At 41.3% G+C, this 20,441-nt stretch overlaps 1 protein-coding gene across 1 annotated transcript; it reads left to right on the top strand.

The window, feature by feature from the left end:
* The first annotated feature begins 2,424 nt into the window (after nucleotides 1-2,424).
* Nucleotides 2,425-20,120, top strand: npm1b (nucleophosmin 1b). The gene is made up of 11 exons (XM_030766336.1): nucleotides 2,425-2,476; nucleotides 3,389-3,471; nucleotides 4,097-4,216; nucleotides 8,391-8,484; nucleotides 8,603-8,697; nucleotides 9,683-9,771; nucleotides 9,952-10,018; nucleotides 12,250-12,336; nucleotides 17,386-17,484; nucleotides 18,637-18,715; nucleotides 19,757-20,120. The coding sequence occupies exons 1-11, from the start codon at nucleotides 2,425-2,427 to the stop codon at nucleotides 19,804-19,806; spliced, it is 915 nt and encodes a 304-aa protein (XP_030622196.1). The 3' UTR covers nucleotides 19,807-20,120.
* Nucleotides 20,121-20,441: the final 321 nt, after the last annotated feature.

Raw genomic sequence — 20,441 nt, 5'->3', positions numbered from 1 at the left:
ATCAGGCAGTTGCCCAGGTGACACCCCTTTCACCCCCATTTCCTCTGCCGCGTTGCCGACCTCTTTCATCCCTCTGTCTGGGCTGCCGTGAAGACGTGACTTGGCCCATTTTGCCAAAATTCCTCTCTCGCTCTGTTTTGAAAACCAAGTATTGTGTTTAGCCACAGGTGCTTTAAGATTTTTTTTTTCCCTCTTTTTCTGATGTTTTATTTTTTTTTCTCTCCTCTATCTGTCAAAGGAGTCTCTTCCAACCCAACAGAGAGTGTCACCGCACAAGACAAACAAGAACTCGAGTCGTACTACATCTCGCTTCCATATCTCATTCTGTGTCTGTAGACAGACTCTTATCTTTCTGTCATAAGCGATGCAAACCCTTTCTAACTTTATTACCTATATATAGCTCATTAACGTCTGTTTGGCATCCCCATCTGTAGGACTCCTTAGAAACTAGAAAGTTTAGAATATGAAAATCTACAAAGCAGCAACAGAGCAGAAATTCGGAAGTGTATGTAATGTATGTTAATACACAAAATGCAAAATGTTTGCAAGTTGTACAAAGGCAACAGTGAATTTACAAGGTGTTGTGACGTGTAGAACAACAAAAAAAGTATGCACGCTGCTGCTTAAATAATGTCACAGAAAAAAGACAGAGTTTCAGGGTCTATATGATAAACACTTGTGTGTAGACAGTGAATGGTGAGATGTTGTCTGTCTCTGTGAGACATGGGTGTGACACTCTCTTTGATGTTTTCAGTGACTGCAAAGATATGGTACTTTGTGAATGTGCAACTGCTTTGAGATTTGAGTTTGCACAAATTCCTGATGTGTTGGGTAACATGCCAGATCCAGAAGACAGAGTCTGCTCTGCAAATCTAGATCAAAATACATACTCTCGAAGAAATCCCGCATTTGACAGGACAAAAGTGAGGAAGACATCAGTTGCCACTGTGTGAATGATAGATTTTCTTTTTCTAGTTTTTCCTCCACTTACAAAAATGATGTGGTTTGTAAATTTATCTGTTAATACAATAACTGTTACAATATGGTCATTCATTGTGTTATTACGCTGTAATTAGCATTATTCAAAATAGCATTATGCCATAATCTTTATTACACATTAGTATAGCTACATTTATTCCATTTGTAATTGATCACACAATGTGAACATGAGAGAATAGAGTGTGACATCAAGCAATATGCTCGACCACTGGATCGTGTAAGTCACACAGATCTTGTTTATTAGAAGGTGAGTCTGTGCTCTTATGCAATGTTTTCTGAGAGTGATGATGCACTTTAAATACATTTTTTTAAAAAGCAGCTGGATCCAATAAAAGCCCAATAAATATTTTAGTTTTGTCTCTGGTTTCCAGTGGGACTTGTGGGTGTGCATGTGTGCACACCTGCACACACACACACACACACACAGACACACACACACACACACACACACACACACACACACACACACACACACGTTGTTGATATGTGAAAACAGAATAGTATCTAGAGCAGCAATGGCCTGTTTATTTCATGACAGCTCTAAAGGTCTTAATGATTGCCATGGTGTTGGGGGACTTAAGTTGCACAACTGTCAAGAAAACCTTGCTTTTTTTTACGTCACAGAGCAATATTAGTCAAACTTTTTTCATGGTGGTGCTGATAAATGCAAGCATTACTGACACATTTCATGCTGGTGCTTGGCGAAAATGTTTTTTTTTTTTTTTTTTTTTTTTTTTGGAGAAACAACACAATGCAAACAGATATGACTTTAAAGGTGAGTGACCCATATCAAACACTGTGCCTAACACAAAGAAATGCCAGTATTATGATTCTTCGGGAAGACTCGACAGATTCTCATGCCCCCTTGAATTGCTCAATGTTATGGGGCATGTTTGTATAGCCTTTGTACAGGTGAGACCAGGCAAAAGCTTTCAGTCAACACTTTTCAGCTCAGCACTTTTTTGATCATAGTCAGAATAACAACCTATCCAAAAGTCATTTTTGAAAACATTCGGTCCTTTGTTTTTTCTTTCTTTGTTTTTGTTGCTTGTTTTTTGTTCTCTCTCTTTCTCTCTCTTTCTCTCTCTCTGTGTGTGTGTGTGTGTGTGTACGTGCACGTGTGTTTATACATTTCACTGTTTAAAACATCATAACGGAATAATATTCATGTTTGTACACCCGAAAGAATCTTCTGCAAATATATCAGTAGCCGAAATGGAATATGAAAATCCGCAGTCACAGTGTGGCCACAACTGATGTTGCAATGCCGCCATCTGGCTGTTATACAAGGTCACGAAATTTCTGACACCACATTTGTAGCGACTGTATTGGAGGCTCGGCGGAAATCCTTTCTGTGTGATGATTTGTCCGCTCAGCCATCACTCTGGTGCCCGGAAATACGAAATCGGTTACAGTGGCGCAAATATGGAAGAAGATAACATCCATGACTTTAACAGACCTCAGATGTTTTTATTTGGTGAGCTCATTAAACGTGGTCCTATGTGACAGTATATAATCAGATATAGTAGCTATTTTGTCATGCATGTTGTGGCAGAGCCGAAGGGGTACAGGATAGTTATCACACATGCCTATTCCTAGCTAGCCTTAGCAAACAGATTGAATTTGCATTGGATCTTAGCTAGTCAGCTAAGCAGCCCGTGCTACTTAGCTGAAATCGAGTTTTTAATTCTTAAGACTCACAAAATAAGCACTTAAGGTGTAATGGTATAGACAATAATATTAACACATTTGCCTAATCAACACGCAGTTCTAACTGAAGACGTTTCGGCATTTGACATTTAATTTAGTGACCTTATCTTCTGCAGCACCCTTAAGTGCGTTATTTCTAGAAGCAGACAGTACCTGTTGTTTGTATGAGTGGAGGCAATAATGAAGCTCTGTCTTAGCTTAAACCTTTGGTTTGGACTTAACAGCTCTTCATTCAACGTACTATAGCTTTTGCAGACCAATGCCATTCTTCAGAAGATTGCAAAGTCAGACACTCTTGCTTAAATCGGATCTTCGAGGCCAAGAAAAGGAAAATTAGAAAAATCCGAAAAGTTTCTGGAAAAAGTCGCAGGGAAAATCATATAATACTTCTGCAATGCTTATTTGCGTTTGTGAGTCATATGCAAACATCAGCGAAATATAGCTGTTGCAGCTGAATCGCTATCAACCAGCTGCAATTCATGGGTTAGTTTCATTGTAGCATTGTACTACGTATTCATACTTTACAGTTATTCATCTTACATTTAATTGTATTGCAGTTAAACTTGTAGTGTGTTCAGATGGTTGGCATGTATATTTATCATGTAAAAGTAATAGAAAACTTTTTTCTCCTGTCTGAACTCTAAAAATGTGTCTGAACGCTATTCATCATATCATGCAGGTTGTTCGCTAAAAGCGGACAAAAAGGAGTTCAAAGTTGAGCTAGACGATGATGAGGCGGATCACCAACTGTCACTCAAAGCGGTATGGTGCCATATAACGATTATTTTTTGTAGTTTACGCATATTGTAAATAACTCCTCCAAAAACGCTTCTTCCAAATGTTGAATATCAAATATGGTATGGGGTCTCAAAAAAGCACATTTTATTTATTTATTTATTTATTTATTTATATTTTTTAAGGAATATCTATGTGTGTATCTAATTGCTAGATGTAATATCCATATGTTATTACACGACTGCTATAACACAATCACACATTTACTGATGTAATTTCAATTATGCTACAAAGTCAAGTTCTAAATGTATACTGGGTCACTTACATCTCCAGTGTTAATGTAACACATCATAAACTTACCGTGTGAGCGTGTAGGTCAAACCAGGTTTTCATTACAGCAACGCTCACTCCCTCAACATGGCTGTAACTTTCAGGGGGATGATGTCAGGTGACCCATACAGCTCACACACACAGGGTATAGTGTTTCATATCATCAGGCTTTTAACTGCGTCTTTAAATGTGTGAACAACCCACATACCAACATGCACACACATGCATACACGCACAGGATTTAACATAGATGACTGTAATAGCAGAAAGATATGTACATCTCCAAGACAATTTGACACTTTTGGTGAATACTTGTTTGCAGGTGTGTCTAGGCGCAGAGGCTGAGGACCAGTTTCACACGGTCGAAATGGAGGGAACGACATATGATGGCAAGACTATCAAAATCCCCCTGGCTGTGCTGAAACCGTCTGTGCTGCCTTCGGTGAGTGCACCGATACTCGCTTTTCAAAAGCAGTATGATTCGGTTCTCTTGTGGCTCATAATTTGTTTAATTGAGCTGCATGAAACTGGTTTTAGGCCCTCCTCAATAATTTGCGTGAACCGAATAAACAAAAAAAGTTGTAAGTGAATTACTTTTATGCTATACAGTAATCCTTCTTATTGAGTTCCATGCATAATTTATTTGAGTTGTATAGTGCTTCGCCTTTGTTTTATCCATTTCACACCATTTGTGTGTTGTATACCCCTAATACAGATTATAGATCAGCACAAGGGCATTGTAAGTACATTGCTATTACAAATACTTATACTGCCCTTTTATGCTTGCATGTAGTTACCAATGAGTTATCACATGGGCAAACTGTAGCCTATAGATAAAGGAATAAGACCAGGAGTCAGTTGGTGACTTTGAGTCCTGAAATAATGGGCAAATTCACCATGTTCTTTAGAGTACCTGCTGCGTGCCCGTTATATACATTTTGTAGTGGTGGCCCGCCAGTGCTAAATTATTGTCGCCGTTGCTTCAGAATTTTATGAAATGCCATGACGTCGCAATTATGCGACTCTGCAGAGGACTTTTAATTTGAAACGAGAAAGGAAAGAGCAGGGAGATTTAGGTATGGGTTTCATGGTGGCTTAGTGGTTAGCACTGTTGCCTTACAGTAAGAAGGTCCTGGGTTCAAGCCCAGCCATCCCAGGTCCTTTCTGTGTGGAGTTTGCATGTTCTCCCCTTGTTTCCGTGGGTTTCCTCCCACCATCAAAGACATGTATGCCAAGGCTCTGGCAAAAGACTTAACGTTAAGTTAGCTAGATTTTACTTTTTAAATGAACATTCACAATGTATTCTCTATTGATGTTCATGGCCAACTAATTATTATTAGTAATATATTGTGAAATAATGGTCCAGCTGACGTTATTAGCTAGGTAACGTTAACATAGCAAACTCAGTGAATCATAATACCGGTAATGTTACTTCAATAAATGTCGGTAAAATAATTGCCAATGATGTTTATATAAGCTATGTATTAAAATATTCCTGATTGCATTTTCAGATGAGTTTGTTAAAATATTTCTCTAAGAAGAGAAAGATGCCTGATGTCGATGATGAAGATAGTCAGGTAATGTTATTTTAGCTAGGGAGGGGCTCAAGGTTCTCAGCTATGCCCTGAAGTTTTGAATGGAGAGAAAGGCCTTCTGGTTCTAAAATATGTAACGTTAGTGGTGGCTACTATACTTTTTTAATGTTCTTACCAGTTGGGTGATCAAATATTTGTGAAGTGAGAGAATTACCTAACATTACTCATTCTCACATGTAACCTTATTAGACAAGTAGACAGGCAGGAGTAGTGGAGGTGAGTGGAGTAGGAGAACAGAGTGGAAGAGGAAAGAGGGCAGAAAGAGAGGAGAGTGGAGGAGGAGAGGAGAGAAAACGAAGACTAAGCACTGGCTATCAGGCTTTGACCTTAAATGGGTAGACACCAGTGTGGCTCTACCACACCGATCACGGTGAGTGTTCAGCATTACGCCAGTGGTGACCATATCATGCGATTCAGTGTATTTCAATATATGAACAATCCGCTCTGACTGCCGGCACACTGAGCCCGTGTGCCTCCCAGGTACAACAAAACCATTTTCTCCCGCCGCTGAAAAAAAACCCCTGGAGGAAACACTGACCAGTTAAAGTTTTCTGGCACTGTTGATGTCGTCTTGCATAAGGCACTAAATCTCTAATCTCTAAGGTACAATGATCTTATTATTGTTCCAGAATCACTTCCACCATGGCTCACACTCTACTTGGTTCTCAAAAGCAAAACGATCTCTCCTCGCATGTACATTCATTCAGTTTCACTGTCAGAAGATAAAGTAGATGCATGTTTTTCTAGAAGTGGAATGATTCACTCTGTTCACGGTTTGCTTTGCATCTCGGGTTCTGTGTCACGGTTTGGGTTGAAATAAAATTTAATGTGCACACAGCTAAAGGTTTATTTTATGCATTATTTTTTTAAACACATATAAATTTAACACAAAAAGAACAAATTTCTAACAAACAGCCACAGAGCTACTCAAAAAATGTGAATGAATGAAAACTTATGTTCAGTACCTTTTATTTTAAAGTCCTTATTTTAGGAAATGAGTGTAAGAATCTATTTTATTTCTGTGGATTCATAAATTCCAAAATAGTTTAGGTTATTTATGGTGTGAGTAATGGCTCCATGTGTTATTTAAAATGGTTATTCGGTCTACATGGTCATTAAAACTCGCAGAAGCATCCTCCCTGTAAAGAATTTGATGCACCATATGATGGGCATAGTGCATATATGTTCTTGCATGAAAAAGAAAAGAGTTTGAAATAATGATAAATATTATTCTTAATGTTAAATCGCAAACACTCTTTAATATTCTCCAATACTAGCCATATATATTCCGTGTATTTTGTTTGGGAAAAAGAAACCTTCACTTACAACAGCCGAGGGGAAAAAAAATCCACGGTTAACTGCAAACATACTTTGAACCGAAACAAGGACCACAGAGCTGGGGTTTTCGGTTTCAGCACAAAAACGTTACACCCCTACTGATTTCCATCGCAACGCGGAAAACAAGGATTATACTGAATTACCACCCTGGATGGATGCACAGTATAACCGTACTACATTCCCAGAAATTGACCTTGAAGTTTGCAAAGCAGCTCTTTAAAATAAGAGACAGGAGGCACAAGGTCACTTGATAAAACAAAGGCACTTAATCTCCTTATAAACACTGCATGATAAGTCCATTTAAAAATGTGCAGTGGGGGGCATCCTCCAAACGTCTGTTTTGTGAAGTGGGGGGTGGGGGGGGGAGGGGCAGAACATGTCCCAGTCACAGTATATAGATTACTTTGGACTGTTTCTGAGAAGGACACACCCGTGCTCTTCAGAGTCTCATTGCATAACGGGTTGAAAAAAACAATAAAGATAGGCATTTTTCTGAGGTAGTTCAGTAAATAGCAACACAAAAAGCAGTTTTGACAAATAGTCCACGCGTCTTTGTGGCATGACGTCAGGCTCAGCTCGCGCTTTTTGCTTGGAAACGGCGAATCTTTTCAAGTTCAACTGTGGCAAGCAGCTTTATTGCTTCATAGCGCAATCATAACGATGGAGCTAATGTCAACCGATTTAACCTTACGTCATCAATCCCGTATCCCGTCGTCAACTCGTATCCCCGTGTCGACTTTCGGAAAGCTGCATTTATTTCACAGCGCTGGGGGAATGTGTCTCATAAAAATTCCTTTTCTGTTAAAAGCCACTGGAGTCCCAACTGACTCGACCATTTCAAGGAGGGGCAGAGCCTCTATCACATCTGGCACAGAGAGTACAGTCTCCATAACAACACTCATTAACCATCCTCAACACCATTCATGGAAAATATGACAAGTCACAATCATTGCCATGCCTTTGTGCAAACAAAATGCAAGCTTTGCAGCAAAGAGCATATTGGACTGCATTTTCACTCAGCAAACGAAAAAAAAGAAATATGAGCTGAGATGAAATTTACAGTGTACCCAGTGTTTATAATTAACAACAATTTTTTTTTTTTTTTTTTTAAATCCCGTTTAATCTTTTTTTTTTTTTTCCTTTTGTATAGATGTACTTCCATAATCTTTTTAATCCCTTGTTAGTCTTCTGTCTGTCAGTTTAAGCATTTGTACTGTGGCACGTTACCACACCTTCAGATGTTTATGTTCTGTCTCCATGGATACCAGTGCAATCACCTGGCATACCAGACTGTTCATTCACAATCTTTGGCTGCACGTTGACATTTGGAGTTGCACAACCATGCAATGAGAGAAAAGATGTTTTGGTATTGGTAGTTTTTTTCAGAATGCTATGTTCAGAATGCATGTCTGTGTCTGTTACATTGGTGAGATAATCATCGTGTTTGTAAAATAAATACTTTAGGTGCTAAGGTGATGGTACTGATGGGCAGTGGCAGTTGTGTCAGGAATGGTCTGTCCATGCATTTGTAGGCTCACGCAGCACTCCCTCAACCTACGCGCCGCTCGAATCTTTAAAGTGTCTTCAGTGTGGCTTTCAGTCAGGTTTGGAAACCTGAATGTCGATGGCTTAGTTTTCATAGCCCTTTCCCTCTCTCTCTCTCTCTCTGTCTCTCTCTCCTAGTTGAGTTTGGGAGGTTTTGAGGTCACCCCACCTGTATCTTTCCGTCTCCGGTCTGGTGGAGGCCCGGTCTATATAAGTGGGCAGCACTTTGTCAGTAAGTCAGTCTCTTTTATCAAAGGCCAGTACACATCTGTCTGTCATTTCTTCCATAGAACATGCTCAGCATGTTATTATTGTAACAGCCTAATGGAGTTGGTCTGGTGTCCGTTTAGGTATGAAAGAATCTGATGATGAAGAGGAAGAGGAGAACAACTCTTCCCCAGTGAAGAGGCCTTCTAACATGGTACTTAAGAAAGCTCCTCTTCAGGTAAACCTCAGTGTTTTTCTGCATGTGAAATGCTTTTCAGACTGGCTAAAATGATGTATTTTTAAAATCAGAGACTACAAATTCCATATTTACAGCGAGTGTAGTGAGCATAAATTATGATCAAACCTTTAAGAGGACACTTTGTGAAATATTTTATGAAAAAAAAAAAATAAAATGGCAGGATGACACGGTCGGATTATCAACAGGTTGACTCCATGACAGGTAAGCAAAAAGTCTAAACAGAACACGGTATGGTGCCACAAAAGTCACAACAAAAACACAAATAACGGTCACGACCAGAAAGACACGGGGATATGCACGTCGCTGCAGTCAAACACAACGTGAGAGCGGTCCTGAATATCGTGTGTGTCCTCCCTCCCTTAGCTGTGATGCAAACTGCACCTCTGTGATGCATGGTCTCCGCCAGGCGTCTCATATATGATCCTTAGGAAGTCTTGCAATGCCTGATCGGCCCGTCGACAGGTCTTGGTGTCCTGGACGAAACACATCACCCAAGATCACCCCGCAAATTCTCAGCGGGGCCGAGGTCGTCCGAGGGGTCACTGCCACACCCTGTGTTTGAGGGAAGTGGGAGGTCAGGGGATGTCTCTCAAGGCTCGCCCTGACGTCCCAGTTCACTCGCGGGATAGTGCTAGACCACATCAGGCTCGAGTCGTGTTGTGACGCTGTGACCTCTGTTACGCGACCCCTTCTGTTCTGTTTAGGCTCTTTGCTTATTAGGGATGAAAACAACCTGTTCTTGATTGAATTGTGTTTGTTTAATAAAGGTACCCAAAGGGTGTCGTCGTGTTGTATTTTTTCATATAGTATCTCAGAGAGTGACATCTTTATGTGATAAGTTTTGGGGTTTTTTTTTTTTTCATGCTCAGTGTATCTGACTTACGTTGTGTGTATGTTTTGTTGTGTTTTACTGTGCCAAGGTGAGCATTCATGTGTTACCATGTGACTCATTTGATCCTCTTAGAAAAAGCTGAAAATGGAGTCAGATGATGATGATGAAGATGACGATGATGAGGATGACAGTGAGGAAGACGATGATGAAGATGATGATGAGTAAGGGCATTTATCTTGCTCTCTGAAGCTTGTGTTTGTCTCATAAAATATTGAGTGAGAATCTGTAAATTACAAATGGGCTTAAAGTGATAAGATATGTAAAGGATGCATATTAATAGTGGTATATACATACTCTCTCTCTTTTTCTATAACCTAAAACCGGGGTGGATCTCTCCTCAGAGAGGATGATGAAGATGATGAAGAAGAAAAGACCACACAAAAGAGTTCTGTCAAACCCCCGACAAAAGTAGTAAGTTCCCCTTCCTCAACTGGTTCCACCAGAAAGACTGAAAGTTGTAGTCTCTCAGATCAGAATCTTTGAAATTATGTATATATTTATATATTTACACAAATGTATAGCCAATTACACAATGAGCATATTATCGACACATTTGCTGTCATTAATAAACAGTAAGCTGGTGTGACACATATATATCATTTATTAATGTAATATTTTTGTGGGCGATGACTGCTGGTCTCGTTGCATAGTCTTCTTCCAGTAACCTTGCAACACGTCGCTAGCAATGCGAGGGCCATTAGCCAGCACAAACCTCGAGCGCTGACAAGCGTCTTTTTGTTTACGGTTGCTAGGTTGGAATTAATGTAGTCAACATGGTTTCTAAGTTATTGAAAGTGGAACTGTGCTTTGTAGAAGAGAAACCAACAGTCCATAATTCAATCAGTTTAAACATTTTTTTTTTCCTCATGAAAATGGACTAGATTAAGTAAATTAAGCAAGCAACCCCGGAATGATTAAGATGATGTGAGGTGAGCGATCATCATTACAGCAGGTCATCATTTGTGTCGGGATCTTAACCACCCCGTCTCACTTTATCTTGTGGTAGTGACTCACCTGCTGTGGATTAAGCCTTACATAATATGCACTTGTTGGCTTGTCCTTTTAAGCTTTTCACTTTTTGCATCAGTGTTTAGTTAGTCAGACAGGTTTGTATACATGTCTGTTTATCTAACAGATTTCCCTGCTTGTAGCCTCAGACATGGCTGGTGTATGGCCAGAACTTTCTAGAATCTATTCGTACTATTATTTTAAAGTGCAAAATAAATAAAAATCTGGGACAAATCAAAAGAGAGGCAACCTTTTAGTTTTGGAAAATGTGTAAACCGGCCAGCAGGTGACAGTGTGTACCTGAGGAGAAGTCAAAGAGAAAAAAGAAAGTGGTTACAGATGAGGAAAGCAGGTCCCGGGTGCATTCACACACACACACACACACACAGGGTCCTCACATCGTCCTTACATTCTTACATCTCCATGAACCCTCACACACTCCGTTCCAAACACAGGTCTGATCCGTTTCATCTCTGTTACCGCTAATCAAAGCGTACTCTTCAGATGTTGCGTTCGGAGTTTTAATGTCGGTCATGTTGCAGATGAGTCGTATGAGCATATTGGAATAATCAAACGTCGTTGAATTTAGAGCTGCTCATTTAAACTCTCTGAATTTAAATATGATATGATTTGTTTTGGAATGGGGGATTTCTGAGTTCAAGCCTAAATGTGTGTATTTGAATCAGGCTGAAGTGCAAGGTCTACAGCATAATGTTTGCATTTCTCCCCTGTAATTTACCCCCCCCAGTCCTCTGCGCCTCAGCCTTCTTTTACTGAAGGAGATGCATGTTAGAAAAGGGGGCACGGATAGAAGGGCATGGTTCACACGTGGGGTTACCCTACTCTCACCCCCCCCTCTCACCCCCACTTTTCATCTTTCATTCTCCTACTCCACCAGTTCCCTCCTCTCATTGTCAAACAGTCCTCTGGTGCACCTGGCCTTTGTGTTTTAAAAGCTTGTTTATATCTGTGTGTGCGTGTTTGTGTGTGTGTGTGCGTGTGTGTGTGTGTGTGTGTGTGTGTGTGTGAGGGAGAGAGATCAAAGCGGACTAGGCGTGCATACCTGCTTTGTGAGAGCTGATTCTTTGCCTCAGGGGGAGATGACTGCTGAACACTTCTGTCACTCGCTGATTTACTCTCTACCCTTTCTCCCACTTCTCGTATGATCCCTCTTTCCCTCTCTCTCTCTCTCTCTCCCTCTCCCCCCCCCCCCCCCATTTCCTCGTCTCTCTCATAGCCTGCTGAATAGTGACAGAATACTCGTCCGCTTCAGGCCCTGACTAGACAGGCTACACTATGTACAAATTGCCCAACACTTTTTTCATTGCTCTCTGACAGCTGACCAAAAAAGATCAAAAAAAAAAAAAAAAAGATGACAGAGGTTGACACAGAAAAGGCATAAATCAATCCGAAACTCTCTACGCCAGAAAGGAACTGATCTGACTGCCTCTTATTTTTGAATATCATTTTGCCACCTTAATTACATAACACTTTTATGCTTTCGTTAGGAGAATTAACACTTTTATGCTTTCATTAGGAGAATTAATTTCTTTTTGACAGCTTTGAATATGTTAGCTGGTCACCTTAGAGAAGCATTGTGGGTATGTGATACGCTCTCTTTCTCTGCCTAGACCGGAGAGAAGAATCCCAAAAGTGCAGACAAACAGAACGGCTCCTCAGGGAAGAAGGAGGCACCTGCAGGGAAAATCCAAACCAAGGTAGGTTAGAGAATGTCCAGTCTCAGGTTAAGTAAGCCAGCATTACAATATTAGGGTAAGTACTCCTGGTCTAGGCAGAGGATGGGCAGCAGCAGCCAGCCCAATGGCTAAATTACGCTCACAATGGTCCAGTCTTAAGATTAATGAGTTCAGCAGCGTCCAAAAGTCAAACAGTTGTAGGCTAACAACAGCCCAATCCACCAGAGACACACTGTTCTAAATCCTCAGGGCTGTTATTTCTGTCTAATTTTTGGAATAGATTGAAAATGCCTCAGTGCAGTTTTAATGAGTGAGAAGATTAACACAGTGATTTTGGAATGACTCTTGACATTCGGTCGCAAAGTTTTCTTTCAAATCTCGAAAAAAAGGGGCGAAGTTATCCCAGAATGTTTTCTCAGGCGAGCAAGCCGTGAAGGCTCCTAAATAGATGTTTATGGCAACAATCCCAAACATTCAATTGGAGGGGTCATTTGTGGTCTGGTTTTCAAAACAAACTCATCGAAAAGTCATGGCCCTTGGCAGCGGCTGAGGTTGAGAATCTGAAATAAATTTGCCAGACTTTGGCGTAATCACTGTTTTTTTTTTTTGTTGTTTTTTTTTTTTTTTTTCTCCTCGGTACACATGCAGTTGTATATAGATGAGACGTCTTTGATGTTGCTTTGCTTTAATTGTTAGTGTAAAATCACAGAGCTATCCGAATAAACGTTATTTCCTAGGCACAGCGTACTCAAAGGAAGATGAGGTAGTTGAGTCACCAGGTTAATTGGGACCAAACCGAAGTCTGCAGTACACGATAATGAGCCCTCAGCTGGAAATGTGTTTCTGTTTTAAAAGAGTCTTGAGCAAAGCATTAGAATGAAAAACATGCATCTGAACGAGGCACTGACTGAATGAAAAATGTAGGCATCTGAGTGGCCTGCGGGTAAACGTGAACGCAGCTGCGCCTCCAGCTATCTGACAACCCATGCGTTTGTAATAGAACACGAAACTATTTCATTAATTTGTTCGGCAATTAGCTGTAAACAGAAACGGATAGTTCGTGCATTTTTGATGAAGAAAAGGAAAGAGGTCATGCAAAAAAAAAAAAGAAAAGAAAGAAAAAAAAAAAAGAGGATTGACTTATATAAACACGTTTGACCTCTCGAAACAGAATCCCTCAGGGCCGGGCTTAGACTTCTGACCCCTGACAGGAGACCTGTGTATACAGACCACCTTCAAAATCAACTCACGACACACACACACACACACACACACAAACTCACTCTCACACTTAAACAACTTTCTCTTCTTAAGAATGCCTAAACAAGCTCTTCTATGCTCCTGATGACAATTCACTTGACCTGATTACAAAGGGACAGGTTAGTGTGTTATTACCTCAGGAGGTGCTTACTGTGAGGAGTGCTAATTACCTTGTGTGTAAGGTGGCCCAGGGGTATTTTCTGTGTGTGTGTGTGTGTGTGTGTGTGTGTGTGTGTCTGTGAGTGAGCATGGCTAATTCTGTAATAACTGCGTTCAGACGTAAGATGGTAGCTGTTAAAAAGGTGGAGGAAGATTAGATAACCCGATTCCACCTGCGAACCTCTCGCCACTTAAAGAACTACACACACGCACATCGGCACCATCCGATAACCTCTAACACCCTACCTTTCTGTTAACTCACACACCCTGGTTTCCGGGACACACCTGTCCGAATAGCTCTCATTAGAGTTTGATGTTCTCTCGGGCCCCGAGGAGGGAGGAAGTAGGCCCTTTGTTTAGGACGCCGCTGATTATGGGATGTGCAACGATCCATTACTCATCACTGCACTCCTTCACATACAGGAGTAATCACGCCGCGCACTCATTGTACTCTCCAGAGATCTGTGTGCTCGTGTTGTTTTAGCGGTTCAGAGATTTGAAAATGGGTTTTTGTGTGTGTGTGTGTGTGTGTGTGTGTGTGTGTGTGTGTATGTGTGTGTGTGTGTGTGTGTGTGTCTGTGTGTGTGTGCTGTAAATGTGTGAGAGGCAGAGATGACTAATCTTGTCTGTCTCAGGGCAGGTGACGTGGTCATAAAACTGTTAGCTGCCTTTTAGTTGGGCAGGAAGATAGCATAAATCCCAACCTGTGTCAGATACCCGACAACCAGTCACGCTTCGCACAGCCTTAACGGCCCTTTCCAAAGAAGATAAAATTAAAAAAAAAACTTTTTACATCCAGAATTGCTACTCAACAAAACATGTGGTTTCAAACAAACAAACAAAAAATGCGTCTAAAATCTGTAACACCAAGTAATATTGTCGGTTCAAAGCCATTGAGATAGATCTTTGCTTTTTGCCCATAATAAACAGATTTCATAAGCGCCCCGTTGTTTGAGGCACCATCCGTGGTGTCAGCGAGGGCAGGCCAGGGTGTCAGAGCCGTACAAGTGCAGAAAGAGCGACGAGGACAGATGATTACATCAAATGATAGTGTGCAAGTGATTAAGTCACATGTGCCGTGGCATCTGTAATCAACGTCTGTCATAGATTAAAAAGCTCGCAGCGCTCTCTGTTTATCAGCTGTCTCACGTCCACAGCTGTCCTCCTCTCAGAAGAAAAAGCCGTCCCTCTATAATAAATACACAGGACAGGCTTCTCTGGCCTTGAGCCATCCGCATATGTGTGTTTGTGTGTGTGTGTGTGTGTGTGTGTGTGTGTGTGCGCGCCACTGCAGTCTGGGAGAGGTGTGTGTGTGCATGTGCGTGTGTGTTTGTGCATTCGTCCTTTAATTTGATACCTTTTGATCTCTGAGATGAACGTCAATTTCTGAGCAGGAAAGAGAGGATTATTGCTTTCTTAGAGAAGGGAAAGATCGCTTTTTTTTCTTTTCTTTTCTTTCTTTCTTTCTTTCTTTCTTTTTTTTTTGCTTGTTTTACTTGTTTGTTCTCTTTATCTTAAGTAGCTTCAGTTTCAGGTTTGGAAGTGTCGGCCTACTGAGTGGTGACATTATCCTGAAAGAAGACATTCACTCAGTCTGTGATAGTGCTCGAACTGAGATTGTATGCTTGTGTTGCTCTAGTTTTGCTAATGCTAATGACTTTGATTAGCCTTTGATTAATGCTGGGATTGACCTGGAATGGAAAATCTACCATCAATCAGGATAGGTTGCCAGGATTACTGTTGGGCAGTACTCATTTCAAGTAAACCAATAGCCTACTTAATATATAGGGATTGGTTCTCTTCATCACTGCCAGTTCCCATGGTCCCACACCTGCTGTTGTCTGGCTTTAATTTTGACAATGAGATGGGCCAAAAAGGAATTGACCCCATCTGAAGATGGGCAAAAATTTCACTGAGTTAAAACTGTGTACCCTGGTAAATCTTTCTCTCTCTCTTTCTCTCTCTCTCTCTCTCTCTCTCTCTCTCTCTCTCTCTCTCTCCCCCTTTGCTCAGTCTCTCTCCTTCTCTGTCTCTCTCGTTAAAAACAGGGCCCTGTCCATCAATGAAACCCTACAATCACAACAGATTCCAAGCTTGCGTGTATGGACAGGCCTTGTTTGGTATTAAGTGCCGCTCTGGTGTATGTGGCGTGTGTTAGTGTCACACTCTTTTTGGAGGTCCTCAGTGGTTTCCCTGATCAGAGCTGACCACACCTGTCACGAGTCAAACCTCTCTTCCAGCTCTTTAGTCCAGCACTCATGCTTGTACATACACACACACACATGCACACACACACACACACACACACAAACTATGCACTTTTAGCGTTTTTCTGATGCAGATCCCTTTGAACCTGTTCAGTAATGGGTCACAAGACATTTTTGACTTCGTAAACTGTTTTAATTTTTAAGCTCATACAATTGCAAAGAAGGTTTTTAAGGTTTGTAGTTGTTAAAAAAAAAATGTATCAAAACTTTCTGGACGGCGCTTTTATTGTCAGTACAGTTACTGCGTCTCAACCTACAGTGTTTAAAATCCCATTATGCTACGTCCCCGTCGTAAAGATGGAGTGATACAATCTGTAGTGTAGGCTGAACAATCCCTATATGTCAGGGGAATTGTTTATGAAGCCTGGAATTCCTCTTTCTCAGTGTCCTGTTGACGTAAAGATATTTATATTGCTGACAAGTCGTACACCCCAACCATGCGAAAATGACGACTGAGACGTTGACCTCTTTCACACACACAAGCGTTGCAAGCAAGGATCCTGACACTGAAAAACAACTTCTTTTTTTTTTTTTTTCTCCTCTTGGCAAACAGTCCTTTCCTCCTCCTTTTGCTCAGTGAAAAGTTTGGGCTTGCCCTCTCTCGCTTGGAAGCAATAAAAGGATAATTTGTACCCCACCACATTTGTAGGAAGGTGCTGTCATTAGTGGAGAATTTTCTGTCTTTTTTTTTTTTTTTTCCGCTTTAATCGGTCTCCAGCTCAATGCTCGGGCTGGACCATCAGACAGAGGGCTAAATGGGTCATTGCGTCCTTTAGTTGTAGTTTTGGGCTTGGGCAGACTTCTCATGGTCCTGCTGCCATACACGTACCCTTACAACACACACACACACACACAAAAACACACACACCCCAGCATCATCCTTAACTGTGCTGAGGAAGTGGCCTTGTGAAAATCTTGAAAAGATCATGAGACAGAGGTATAGGTTGGAGGTGTATGGAGATACATGTTATCATGTCATGCCGACCAATCGAAACCCCGGAGCACAAACGCTGAGAAATTGTCGTTTTTTGGTATGTGTGTATTTCCTCTTCAGATCATTATGCTTTAGTGTTATCGGTAAGTCACTTGTAATGTGCTCAGAAGCAACTCTCGAGTAATTGCTCTTGATAGGACAAGCGAGGCATTTTCATCATTTACGGCGTGTGCGTGTGTATTTTATGTGGTTTTTTTTGGGGGGGGGGGGGGGGGGGGGGGGGGGGGGGTTGTTTGTTGTTTGTTTTTCAATCATTATCCCTCAGTAATCATATCTGGTTTCAGTGAGTTAAATCTACACTGTCCTGGTGGTTGGGTTTGGCTTGTCTTTGTGTGAACTGTACTCTATTGACTGCCAAGGGGTCACACTGGATGGCTTTTTTGTTTGCAGACCCCGGTTGAAGGAAAGAATAAGTCTGGAGCTGGTCCTTCTGGAAAGACCCCAAGCTTAACCGAAATCAAGAGTCGTCTAGCAGCAGCTGCGAAAGAGGTAAGCAAACTAGCGCGCCCTCGTCGTCCATAACTAGGCTACGGAACATGTAATGACAAATTTTTGGATATGCGGTAGTTTTGTACACAGCTGTTACTATGAATTACCAAATCGATTCTTATACACTGTTGTTAGAAACACCTCGTGTAAATCGGGATACAAGCTATCATCTGTGACAGGTTTTGTCTGATAAATCGCCGCCTGGGCTTATTCACTTTTCCTGTTTAGACGATCACCCACTCAAAGCCATAGCTCATGCTTTCTTTGGATAGCGCTACGACCTTGTGTATTCGCTTTGCGTTACCGTGCTCTCAAGCATACGTTAACTGAGATGAACGTCCACTCTCGCTGTGAGTTTTTTTTTTTTTATGTGGATTTCCTGTTTAAGGCCAGCTCAGCAGAAAACATGTTTTAGATGTACCGTTAATGAGTTCTCCCCTAACGAGCAGGCCTGGGGCACAGCGATCAGCTTCTGCCTTGTCCATGACATCAGATCAGGGATTATAGAGCCTTCCTGAGCCGGCCAGGTCATTTCCTCAATCAGCTCACCTCACACACTGATCAGATGGATCTTATTGCACAAGCAGCTGACCACACATGCTGACATTTTTCGAGCCGTGACTCCGCTCTCTGCTATGCGCTCTTAGGTACTGTCTGCTATTTCGCTGGTGGACTTACTCCCGATATTTCCTGATGACATATCCAAATCAGTGTTTCTCAGTTTCAATCCAAAAAACCCATTTGTTAGGATGTTTTCGTTCGAGCTCAGCACCAAGACATCTTAGTCAGCTTGTTCGCTAATTAGCAAGAGCCCGATATGTGAATCTGATGACTTTGTGCTGGACTGGAAAGAAACTGGCTGGTTAAAGGATTGTGAATCTGATGACTTTGTGCTGGACTGGAAAGAAATTGGCTGGTTAAAGGATTCCCAGGACTGGAATTTGGAAACAGTTGTCCGTCTAACTATGCATTCGATGTGTCGATTTTTTTTTTTTTTTCCTTTTTCATTCATAAACATGTTGGGGCCTGCTTTAGATGAGAGTGGGTCATTTTGACATAAAAAGAGGTTTAATGCACTGATCATAACGTTTTATGAGGAACATATGTTTATCATGTGATCGTAAAGACATTTTTTTTTTCTAATTCAAATAGGGGAAGGCTCTTCCAAAGACCGAACAGAAGTTTGAGAATTATGCCAAAAGTTCTTGGAAGATCACAGACAAAGAAGTAAGTATCGTAGATGTAACAATGTCATCTTTTATGCTGTGATGAGGTGATTTGTGTTGAGGTGAAATATATGTATTTGTGGCCAGACTTGTATGGTACAGTATAAGTACATCACAGTTGGATGATCAGTTTTTCTGTGGATGACTAGGAATGAATAGCCACCCTCTGAAGGAGAAATAAGTGTATCAGAGGCTCTGACTGGAATCAAACCACTCACGCCGCTCGCTGATCGATAGAGAACTCTAAAAGAGAGGATGGCTCACTCCTTGCCTGGCCTAGATGGAGTTCTTGTCTCTGGTCCTGAAAAACTAGCCATGAATAGGAGCTTGGGTGAAGGAGAAAATCTCTCCTGAAGCCTAGTATTTCTTTTTCCACGTAGGTCATCCTGTCTGAGAAATATTTGTTTAGCTAAAGTTGTTTACCTATTTTGTATTGGTGTGTGCGTGCGTGTGTGCGCGTGTGTGCGCCTGTGCACGCACGGGCGCGCGCACGTGTGTGTGTGTGTGTGTGTGTGTGTTTATGGAGAGATGCTCAGTTACAGCAGGCTGCCTCTAATGAGCAGCAGGTTTTGTTATATCTGAGTTCACATAGCAGAGCTTCCATTTGCATGTGCTGTGTCATTATGAGCTGTGTGCTGCAGGTGGACTCTCTTGATGTGGAATGGGTGGGTTGGGCAGGGATAAGTTGGTGGAGAGGGGAGGGGAGGGTCACCGCTTTGTTGATCTCAAGAGTGTCGAAACATTTCTGGAACCACTTTGGTCCATACGCCAGACAGAGATGTGAGACATGTTTCTGTCAGACTGAGGCACTAGTCATACATTCTGGTATGTACAATTACGGTCCCCTCCCCCCCCCCCTCCCTCTACCCTTATTGTTCCCCAGGCCAGCAGCCCTGTGGATCTTTCTAGTCAAAACTGAGTCATGCAACTCTAATTATTAAGCATCTTAATGAGCTGCTACATATGAATCTCTCTGCTGGTTTCTAACGCGCCCTGTCTTTTTTCTCTCTTTCTCTCTTTCTCCTTTTTGTCTTTTTTCCAGGTAGTCAAAGATCTTTGGAACTATTTACAGACACTGAAAAAAGAGAAAAAATAAAAAGTCGCGGCGCTTACGACTCCATGTGATTTGCTCCCCGGCGTGCGATTTTATATTCCTATTTGTGAAAGGACTAAGGAGAGTGAGTGACTGTGTTCCCCTGTAGCTGTGAATACTGGCCTTTTATACTTAAATGGATTCCCTTCACTCCATATGGAAAGCTCCTGCTGGGATGACGTTGAGCACTCGTCAACATGATTTCATGTGATTTATAACTGAAGTTCAAAGCCTCCTACTAAACAATTTATTATTACAGTCCAACAAGTGCAAAAGTGGTTACATAGAGCCAAATTACTCCAGTCATGACACAAGCATTTAAGTATTCAAAGCATTTAGATAGTGTAATCCATGGTCTTGCTCAAATTTTGAACATACTTTGTTGCTAAAATAATAAACTGCCGCAATTCCAATACCGATCATAATACTTTTTGGTTTTCATATGGTTCCAAATGGTGCAGTTGTGAAAACTGTATTAGTGGTAACCTGTTTGTCTACTGTGTAAGCAGGTTTAAGCCTTTTGCACTACCATGAAAGATTCTTTTTTTATGGGCAACCTGTCTTGGCAGATTTGTGAAATGGTAATATTTTGTGTAAATAGTCCTGTTCATTTTAATGTGCAAACATGGCAGCTGAAA

The sequence above is a fragment of the Chanos chanos genome, chromosome 2 (genome assembly GCF_902362185.1).
Source record: "Chanos chanos chromosome 2, fChaCha1.1, whole genome shotgun sequence".
In the NCBI taxonomy this organism is placed as follows: Eukaryota; Metazoa; Chordata; class Actinopteri; order Gonorynchiformes; family Chanidae; genus Chanos; species Chanos chanos.
Note: the sequence above shows the minus strand (reverse complement) of the source record. Positions and strands in the feature narration are given on the sequence as shown.

Bases quoted from the DNA above. Each gene is read 5' to 3' on its own strand.
- npm1b (XM_030766336.1), top strand. From the start codon at position 2,425: ATGGAAGAAGATAACATCCATGACTTTAACAGACCTCAGATGTTTTTA. The intron at 4,217-8,390 runs GTGAGTGCACCG...TCTCTCTCCTAG, and splicing joins AACCGTCTGTGCTGCCTTCG to TTGAGTTTGGGAGGTTTTGA. The intron at 8,698-9,682 runs GTAAACCTCAGT...TGATCCTCTTAG, and splicing joins TTAAGAAAGCTCCTCTTCAG to AAAAAGCTGAAAATGGAGTC.